The sequence below is a fragment of the Microtus ochrogaster genome, chromosome 16, assembly GCF_000317375.1.
Source record: "Microtus ochrogaster isolate Prairie Vole_2 chromosome 16, MicOch1.0, whole genome shotgun sequence".
NCBI lineage: Eukaryota > Metazoa > Chordata > Mammalia > Rodentia > Cricetidae > Microtus > Microtus ochrogaster.
In genome coordinates, this window is record NC_022018.1 from 33177525 (window position 1) to 33188080 (window position 10556).

At 42.3% G+C, this 10556-nt stretch overlaps 1 protein-coding gene across 1 annotated transcript; it reads right to left on the reverse strand.

Moving 5' to 3' along the window:
* Window positions 1-8164: 8164 nt before the first annotated feature.
* Window positions 8165-9031, reverse strand: Hdgfl1 (HDGF like 1). The gene has a single exon (XM_005354986.1). The coding sequence runs from the start codon at window positions 9029-9031 to the stop codon at window positions 8165-8167; it is 867 nt and encodes a 288-aa protein (XP_005355043.1).
* Window positions 9032-10556: the final 1525 nt, after the last annotated feature.

Here is a 10556-nt window from a genome sequence, read left to right on the forward strand (position 1 = left end):
GATTACCACATAGGAGGCACTATTAATTATAAGTGTTTGGCTGGTAGCTCAGGTTTATTATTAACTAGTTCTTACACTGAAATTAACCCATAATATTCATCTATGTTTAGCCATGTGGCTTGGTACTTTTTCTCCATGCAGCATTCTCTATTGCTTCCTCTGCAACTCGCTTGCAACTCCTGACTATGTCCTTCCTCTTCCCAGAATTCTCCTAGTCTGATTACCCTGCCTATACTTCCTGCCTGGCTACTGGACAATCAGCATTTTATTAAACAATTTGAGTGACAAATCTTGGCAATGTACAACAGTAATATCCCACAGCACTCACTGGCTTATTGAAAAATGGCAGGATTCCATATTTTGCTCTCTTCATGGTTTGTATTCCCAACGGAATACAATGTCTGTAATTTCTAACTTACCATTTAATTTCCTCATTCATTTTCCTCTTAATTGCTTTTCTCTTGCTGTTGCAATGAAAGAAAAGCTGTCATCTCTATTTAAGTTACTCACTGATGCATCTTGAACCTTTAGAACAGTATCTGGTACAAGGTAAACTCTCCGTGAATGGATTCAGTCATCTCTTTTATATATACACATGTACTTTCCCCATCACTACATCCCTAGGATAGTTTTCACTGCGGAAAAAAGATCACATTGACTAGTGAGAAGGCTCAGTGGGTAAAGGCACTTGTCACTAAGCCTGACAACTTGAGTCCTCCCTTTTAGGCCAGCACTGAGGAGAGAACCAGCTCCTGAAAGTGTGATCTTCTCACATGTACAATGACAAGTGTATCACCAAAAGAAAAATTATAAATTATAAAAAAGAAAAGATTGTAAACCTTTGGTGAAGGCAATAATGATATGGATTTATATACTTCACAAATATTTCGCTCTATCATAAAAGCTGAACATGATCCTCAGATTTCATGAGTTCTTTGACATATAGAGTAAAACTTACTTAAATGTAATTAAAAACTTACCTTCCTTACTTAGTCATATTCTACCAGAAACTGAGTTCAACATGAATTGGGCTCATATTTTACTTGGTTAGTGTATAATGTTCAGGAGGGTACAGAGCCTTTCCATCTTCTCTTCTGCTTCCCGAGCACTTAAGTAGCCATGTAATATGGGCCCAATTACTCCCTTAAAAGTAGAAATGAATTCTCCTATAGTCCTGGCCCTAAATAATAAAGGATACATAAGTTGTTACAAGGTCACTAATACTACAGTGTATTTTACTTTTTCAAAGAAGAAATGATATTGTCATACAATGGTAGTGTCTTTGTCTTTTCCTATTTTTGCTTTGTTATAAGGACATCGAGTTGCCTTGATCAATGCAGTTGTTGAGTAAATTCAGTGTAATATATCAAAATATAAAGACATAATAAGGAAAGGAAAAAATAATTGGATCTGAATGAAATAAGGCATAGGCTGCAATACAGATATTGTTATGGGGAGGCAGTCTAAGTAACCTCCCTAAGGAGAAAAGCAATGACTGACAAATTCAGACACCAGAAGAATCAAAAGTCAAAGAGTAAAAGCAGATCTTGTTGACATGTGAATGACAGTGAGAAAGGGTGAAATGAACCTAGCAGAACACAGTTTTAATGAAGTGTTAAGTAGATCACTAGGAGAGCTAGATAATGATTGTGATAAAAAGATGTCCAAGGTATGAAGAAGTAAAAAGAGGAAAGAAAGAAGCAAAAGGCAAGCAAAATCAAGAGAGAATTGTGTGAGCTTCTGGGAAGAATGGGCCACCAACGGTAACACTCCAGTGCCTTTCAGTAATCGAGCTGGGCAGCTCATTAAAATTATGTGTGGAAAGATAGGTGCATTGGAGAAAAGGCAAGGGAGCCAAGAAATAACTAGAGCAGTACAATTACTATTTCTACCAGTGGGGGAAAAGCCAAGAATGCACAGTGCTCAAGGAGATAGATACACTTAAGAAATACCCACTGGAAAACCGTGAGTGCATCCTGGGGAAATAATGAGAGCAATAAAGCTGCACACAGGAGGGATGAGTTAGGCCAAAAAAAGGGAAATATTTAAAATTGGATATGTCTGTATGAAATAACTCAGCTACCAGTGAGGGAATTTAAAGAAGCTATTGAAGAGCAATATGAGGAAAGAGAAGAATGAGATTTCAGCTTCTCTGGGTATAATATGAGCAGACTAAATATAGAATTGCCATCTATATCACAGTGAGCTGTTTGCATTTGGTGAAGGCCTCCAGTGTTTTCTCAAATAAAGGCAACAAACTGGGTTCTTATTATTTCTAGTTTTTCATTATGGTTATTCCTCTAGATTGGGTTGACGGGGAATAAATTAATAAGCATATAAGGTCTGTTTTGTCCTCTGTACTATGTTTGACCTTTTAAGATTTTCTAGCTCGTTTACTTTTCATAACAAATGGGCATTGTGGAAGTCACTTTCAGAGCTTTTGGCTGAAAAGATTTTAGATGGCATAGCTCTTAAATAGGGGAGCCAGGATTTAACCATGTTCAAAACCCAGCTCAAAACCCAACACCATGAAGCTGCTTCTTATATTGGAGGAAGCCAAGTCGATAATCAAGGGTTTAGCATGTAGCTCAGTGGCAAAGGTCCTGCCTTGCATGTGTGAAGATCTGGGTTTGATCCCTACCCTTAAAACAAATATAATATCAAACTAATAAAGTGAAACTTATTTCCAGAACGGTGCTCGATGTGCTTATTCATACTCAGTGTGCACCACTCCTGTCTTCATGGAACAGTCAGTGTAGGGATTGATAAAAACAATAAGAGGGGGTATTTATGTGAGAGTAGACCTGACAGTACTAAGGAAAACTTACGGTTTTATGGTAATGCATTGGAGTGCTGTCAAATTCTGAGGAAGTTACTGAAGGAAAAGTTTCATAGGAGGAAAAGGGAAATAAGGTAGACAGAAGTAACACTTCTTCAAAATTGACAGAGGCAGAAGAGAAAAAAGAGCAGCCACATACCCATAAGGTAGATGACGTATGTTTTGTTGGTTTCCATTCTGTAGACTTGGCCAATCTAGGACCAGGACTTCCCCCAGGCCATGTGCCCCAAGCAAAGCAGAAACTTTGCTGTCATCTTTTGTGAGTGTAGTGATTAATTACTGTTGTCAACGTGCCTGGATTCAGAAACACTTAGGGCATTAGCTGGGAGCACTTTTGGAAGCATCTATGAGAGCTTTGCCAAAAATTTTCAACTGAGGATGGTGAAAGGAGTTCTGTTCCGAGTGTTGTAGTGATATTTCATTTGTATTTTAATCAGGGCAGAGCAGTCACACTTCTCAGCCATACAGGCCAAGCAGTGGTTACACACACCTTTAATCCCAGCAGCCATACTAGCTAACCATAGAGGATGACTGGGCAGTGGTGGTGCACGTCTCTAATCCCAGCACTAGACAGGAATATAAGGTGGGATGAGACAGGAACTCGCTCTTTTTCATGAAGATTTCATTGAGGTAAGAGCTCTGTAGTGGCGTGTCTACTTAGCTTTTCTGATCTTCAGGTTGAACCCCAATATCTGTCTCTAGGTTTTTATTAATCTTGCTACAGAATGTAGATAGCACCATCCAATGGGCTAGATTCCTGGACTGAATAAAAGAGGAGGAAAAGCAGAAAGTGGACTGATCACTCCCTTCTCTGGCAGGTTTATCCTGCCACAGCTGTGGAACACACCTCCTCTGCATGGGAAGCTGTATCCCCCACGCTGTGAGCCAAAATAAACCTTTCTCCCTAGAAGTTGTTTCTTGTCCAGTATTTGGTAAGAGCAGGAGTAACTACCATGCTGGACTCCACTCTTGACCAAGTTAGTACACTTCAAATTTACACGTAAAGTCAGACTACAAGGAGAAAATTCCATGACTTACCAAAGAAAATCATGTTAGGATTCCATCTCCATGGTCTCAAAGACGACCACAACCAGTTTGTTCACCAGGAGTGGAACAAAGAACTGTAGCTGGAAAAGACAGTAGGCAAGGGAGGCTGGGAACCAGCCCCAGGTAAGTGAATCGGTTCCATTCCTTTAGTACATTAAACTCTAAGAGGGTTTATGGGTTCATGTTTACCTTACCAGGAGCCTGAGATAAAAACCGATGCAGATTCCTTCTGACATACTCACCTCCACTGTTGTAAAGTTTTGTTACGGAATGGTCAGTTTGTGGCTCGGATCCAAATACCATCAGAATCCATCCTGTTCAAAAGAGGACCCATGCATTGTTTGTGGCCTAACTGAAACAAATAATGCAAATATTATAAACCTGGTTAAGATGACGGGGGAAAAAGAAAAGGCAATTTTTTGCTTTGACACTGACCAGTTTCTTCAGATCTTTGAGTACTGTCAATCAGGTTTTCAAGTCACCATAATAAAATAGCCAGCTACTCATGCGGATACAGAATTCCTCCAGCCAAGCAGCTTTTGTCATTAGTCTATAGGCAACGACACCTTCAGTCTGCTTTCTGTCAGAGTAGGCTCAACATCCCATCACAGCTGCTAAGTCATCACCATGACTACTAGGGGTACTTGATAACTGACCTTCAAACATTTATAAAGTAGCAAGTAACTGTTGTGTGCTTATTTTGGCTTGATTTAGTATAGAAGTAAAGACCTATAAAATATTTGAGTTTAAGAAGCAATTACGTGGAAAATTAGGTTATAATCAGTGTGAACACACAGTGGTGGTAACAGATATGGGTGGATCTTATCTTGAGTGGTCCACCATGCTAAGAAGATGGTGGACTTCTTTTTAAATAAAAGGAGCTATGCATGCAAGAAATACGGGACAGAAGGTCTTCTGTGGCAAGTATTGACACCAAAATAAACTGAAGGTGTTCTAAGTGTTTTAATATCTGATCTATTTTTTTTAAAATGCAATGGAGCTATGTGCCACAAGGAACAGTTGTCACTTTGGATTCAAATTTGCAGAGCAAGTGAAAGCTAAATCCTGGCTAAAATTAAGCAACAAAACTTTTAAGTCTCGGCAGAATCTTAGTCCTTTGCCAAAGTGATGATTGTGTGAAATATTGAATTGCTTGAAATGATTACAGAATTCAGTCCCTATAACATGTCCTTGAAGCAGCATCACTGTCAAGCACACCTTTGCTTGGGGCATCTTAAACACAGCCATCAGAAAAAGCATGGGCATGGCTGATTAGTGCAACAGGGCTTCAGTGAAAGATCAAGCAGCCAGCTTTTTTTCAGAAAGGTAAGCTAATCATTTATCTGTAATTCTGTTACTGAGGCATAAACTGTTCAGAGAAAAACAAAGCAACCCTGGGGTTCTTGGAATTTTAAACAGCTTGAATTTCAGTCTAAGACAAAGGCATCTATTGGTGACCACAGCACATAATGGTTTCTATTATCTTGATAAAAGGGTTGAGAGTACAGATTCCCCCACCCATTTTCTCTGTTCTTTGTTGGGTTATAACTGGGTCTAAAAAATGGTGATGTTATTATTTATAAGTCCTAGCCGCTAGATTATCATTTTCCCTACATTACAGTTAAGAAGAAGGTAAGTGTGAGAATCTCTTCTAATGAGACCCTTTTCTATCCCCAACAAAAGAAACACAAAAGCAGAAAGAAACAACACGAAGAGGGAGTAAACTCATTTCCCTTTTTTTCAGGCTATTGAATCATTGCAGACAATATACCTCCACAAAAACATTATCAAGATCTTAAACTTGCCTCTGGCAAATACGACAACCCATATTCAAACCTCCTATTGTCTCAGGTATTTTGAAAAGTACTGAATGTGCAATTGTCCTCATCCCTTCACCAAGTCATTTATACACAAAACAATTGTCACGTCCCAAGATGACATTAAACACCTATAAGCAATGTCTGTTAATGCAGTTTTTCCCTCACAAATTTCTTAATGTTCACTTCAAAACAGAAGATAGTAAAAGCTCTCAGATGAATAGGAAGTTTTATATAATAGGAAAGAATAAAATGGAACAAAGTACCTATCGTTTAAAATGAGAGAAAACCCGAGTCTGAATCATGGTTTATCACTTACTAATTGCCATTGGGAAAATTACTTAATGTTGCTGAATTTCGACTCCCTCGGGTCTAAAAAACAGAGTTAATAGTAGCTGTCTAATTGAATGGCTGCATTATGAAGACATTGTGTACAAAAAGTAAAGGCTCACTTTAGAAATTAGCTACTGTCTTGGTTACTTATGCTAGAATAGCTACTTTATTAACTTCTGGATTCATAGTGGGTTTTGGAGGCACAATTCAGAAGAAAATGCTTTTAGAAAGTTTTAGAAATCTGTGTTTGAGTCTCGGGAGTTCGATAGAAAGCAGGGAACCTTTGCGAGAGAGTTCTTTTAGGGGAAAAACTGAGTAATAACAGCTACCATGGCTGATTGTATAAAAGCTGAATAAGGCCATCCTTCAGGATCTGGGCTAATAACTCAGTAAGCAGTAAATTTCCACTATTAATGCAGTATAAGTTATTGAAAAACAATGACCTGACATACATAGCTGATAATATAGAAGAAATTACTAGTATAGAATGAAGGATTAGTGTTGGATTAAGTAGTGGTCTTTGAGGTGAGGTGGACTGTAGTATTTATTGATCTCTCAATCCTTCATGTAGAGTCTGGGATCCCCAACGTGACTAAAATTATTTAAATTTCCCTCATCTATTTGTACAGAAAGGCCCAAAATATTGTATAGATACTACATATTTTTACAACTGGGACTATGAAGCAACTATACTTTCATGACAAAGGTGCTAAAGAAAGCAGTGTTAATTGAAAAGGTGGGAAAATTGAAACAAAAGAACCAAACCAATCCTTTCACCCATGCTCTCCAAACCAGAAATCCTTACAGTGCATTTAGATTGGAAAGGCAATGTGCAGTTTGTCACCATTCAAACTTTGTAATCTGGTCCACTCATCTGAATGTGCGCTAGTGAGTACTTTAAGGAATGAAAGGTGGTGACAAAGAGAAACAAAGGTTTCTCCAAGAGCATCCTCCTCTGTAGGTCCTTGCTTTCAGCGCTACAAAAGGAGCAACACATTCAAAACTCAATTCTTTGGGCATCAAAGGAACAGGCCTGAGACGATTTGTTTTAAAATAATCAACAGTTTTATTTCCTAGAACTGAAATAGTCTACGGTTCTCAGACCTAAATCTCCAAAAGTAGAGTTAATTTTTTTTCATCAGAGCCCAAGGGAAAAGGGCAGGGATAAAAGGGTACAAAGGTACGTAGAGAGAAGACGTTAGGAAGGGACACTCAACTTCTCAGTTCATTACATTTTGCAGGTGACAACACTGAGGGGCCCAGGTGGTACATGTAGATGGAAATAACATCATAAGGAAAGAAAAGCCCCAACAGGGTCATCAAATCCCAAATAAAAATGGAATTCCTGGTTCATATGGTAATGAGATTGGTCGCGGAAAAACTAGGAGCAGGCATAAGCAAAGGTTTTTCTAAATTAATAAAATAAAATTTCTCTTAAAACAAAGCTGATTATCCTAAAGTCTTATGTCCTAGTGATATATATGAAAAAAAAGGCCTTAGGGCTCCAAGGTGAATTGAGAGGGGCAGCAGAGTCTCCCCAAGGGCATCCTTCAGTGTTCCAAGAGATATGGAAAGGATAATGTCTCACCACTTCAATAAAAAAGGACAGGCAAAGTCTTCAGATCTTACAACTTGGGAGCCCCAAATGTTTTAATGAAAATCAAAACAAAGAATGTCAACATCCAAACTGCCTAGGACAACAGAAAATTTTACTGGTCCCTCCCCCACCAAACCTATACAACTGGGGATGGAGCTATGGGAGGAGGAGACAGGGACATGGGGAGACTACGATCATGATCCCAAAGGATCAATGTCACCAGTTTACACACTGCCCCTCTCAGACCTTTGAAAGTCGTTTCTGCTCTCTATCCTCCACCCCCTTCACTCTTGGTATCCAGGCAGAGATCGAAAATGACCGTCAGAGTTTAGGGAGGGAAGGGGGCCGCGAATGAAGTCACGAAGTTGATATCAAGCGGTCTATCTGACCCATCCCAGGAATTTGGGCTTGGAGAAGGTGAGTAAATGAAGGAGCTGTGGACTGGAGTGAGGACTGAACCCTAGTGGGTTTTGGCAGTCACAGTCAGGTGGTACCAGGAATGGGTAAAGGGCTCTTCTACAGACACCGTGACTACAGGCCTTCGATTTCTCCATCAATCAGGGCCTGGACCGCCTCCTCTGTGGCATCTTCCTCCAGCGGAGGCTGCTGCTCTTGGGCTTCCTCAGGCTCCTCCAAGATGGGGCAGGCCTCAGCCTCCTCGCGCTCTCCAGCTGGCTCCATCTCCAGCGGGCCAGGCGACGCATCCCTTGGCCGTTTGGGGGCATCTTGAAGCTGGTCTCTCGCGCTCCTCTTCAGACGCCCTGGCTCCGTGGCCTCAGCCTCGGCCTCGACCTCAGCATGCTGCTCTCCCACCTGCTCGGCCTGCCAATCTCCTGGCTCGGCCTCGGCAAGGCCCGGCTCTTCGTCGTCCACGGCGTCCAGCAGGTCATAAGCAGGCTGTAGCTCAGGCTCCTGCTCACACTCGATCTCAGGCCCTGGCTGGGGCTCCAGCTCGGGTCGGGACTCAGGCTCCAGCTCAGGTAGGGACTCCTCCAGCTCAGGTAGGGACTCCTCCAGCTCCTGCCCCGGCTCCTCCCCGGGCTCCGGCTCCTCCCCGAGCTCCGGCTCCTCCCCTTGCCCCGGACCCTGGTCACAGGGCTGTTCCTCCTCTGAGCACAGGCAAGGGGAGGCCTCGACCATTGGGTCATGCTCGATCTCCCACAGCCCCTCGCTGAAGCCTCGCCTCTTGTTGGGCTTGCCGAACTTCCCCTTGGACTCCTCGTAAGGGAAGAGGTGCTTGGGACCGAGCAAGGCCGTCTCGTGGGTCCCGAAGAAGAAGACCTGGTAGCGGTTGGGTTCAGCGACATGTTCGATCCTCGCTGGCCAGTGGGCATAGCCCTTTAACTTGGCAAACACCAGGTCCCCCGTCTTGTACTTCGGGCGGCTGTAGCAAGACATGGCGAGCGCTCTCGGCCCCACCTTGGCGACCGGAAGCTGACCACCGCGTCTGCGCAGGCCGCTGGGCCAAGTGTGCATGCGCAGTGGGTCCATCTCGAGGACGCTGGCAACGCTTGCTTCTTCAGAATGTTGTGCTCCAAAGAAGGCATTATTTCTGAGAGCCAATGGCTAGTGGAGCCTGACATGGATGCCATGGTTACCTGAATGTTAGGGCAAATAGCAGGAGAGGTCCTCATGATGGTTGTGGTGAGAAGGTCTCAGTGTGTCTCCATCTTGAAGACACCTGCTCCATAAAGATGATCTCTGTTGTATTCCAGAGTAGCCTAGAAAGGCTGTGATTGAAGAAAACACAATGACTCAAATGAACACACATTTCTCTGATACTTGTAACAATCTGGAATTACCTTTCAGTTACTTTGTGGCCAGTATCTGCTCACTACAGAAACCTAAGAGGCCTCCCTGAGAAGTCTAGGGTAGTGGTTCCATTTTATGATTTGTGCCCAGCCCATCATTAGAACTTAGATTGAAGCTAAGGACCATGTGGAAGTCTGTCAAAGGGAAAGGCAGCAGTCTTGTTAAGGTGTCTCAAAGACACAGGGGTAGGAACAAAACCCTCTAAAAATGATTTCTTGATGATAAATTGTGTACAGCAACACCACCACCATGGCAACCCCGATACATCAAAATACCTAACAATTCCCACGTGTGAAAAACAATGGCTCAATTATGGGAATATTGGGGATATGGTAGATGCTATCAGTACTTTTCTGTAAGAGGAGAAAATTGGATTCTGTATGGGAGAGATTGGAGGAAACCTGTTTTCCTTTTGGAGACTACAGTTCCCAGCATTCCCCTGGTCTACGGATACCAGTGTGATGAGAAGCCGATCATGCGCAGGACATTTCTCCTAGACACCCCTGAGTTCCCCGTTAAAAACGAAGGTCGCCTCAAGCCCCCCCTCCCCCTCTTCCCTTCCGTCTCTTCACACCCAACCCTTACCTGTTGTTACCCCCCCCCCCCATTAAAGTGCACCCACGTGGGACCGCCGCGTGTCCGGGTTTCCTTCCTAACTCCGCACCTCCGTGTGTCTCGTGTTCCGTCTCCACCTCCCAACCCCACAGAAAGAATAACAAAACCCATCTGCCCCTCTGAGGTAGGGAGGTAAGGAAATATTAGGTAAACATTGTTGAGTACTTGAATGACCCTAGTTAAGTTTTTATTGTAAACACCTCTTAAAGATTTATTTATCTTTTTAAAATAAGATAATTGAAGGTAGGGTGATTTGAGTTCCCTAGTTGGCAGTTATTAGACTTTTTCTTTGTATCCTCGCTACTTTGAGTCTAGAAATATCAGCAAGACTACGTCATGGCAGCATAGCTGTTTGGTCACATTACAGTCCCTGGAAGGATACCAGAACAGCTTCAAGGAGAGGGATTGTGTAATCATGGCTGCAGGACATGCTCTTGACAGTTGGCATAGGCCTTTAAAAGCAGTATTCTTTTTTTTTTTTTGGTTTTTCGAGACA

Coding starts and splice junctions, on each gene's coding strand:
- Hdgfl1 (XM_005354986.1), bottom strand. CDS start 9,031: ATGTCTTGCTACAGCCGCCCGAAGTACAAGACGGGGGACCTGGTGTTT.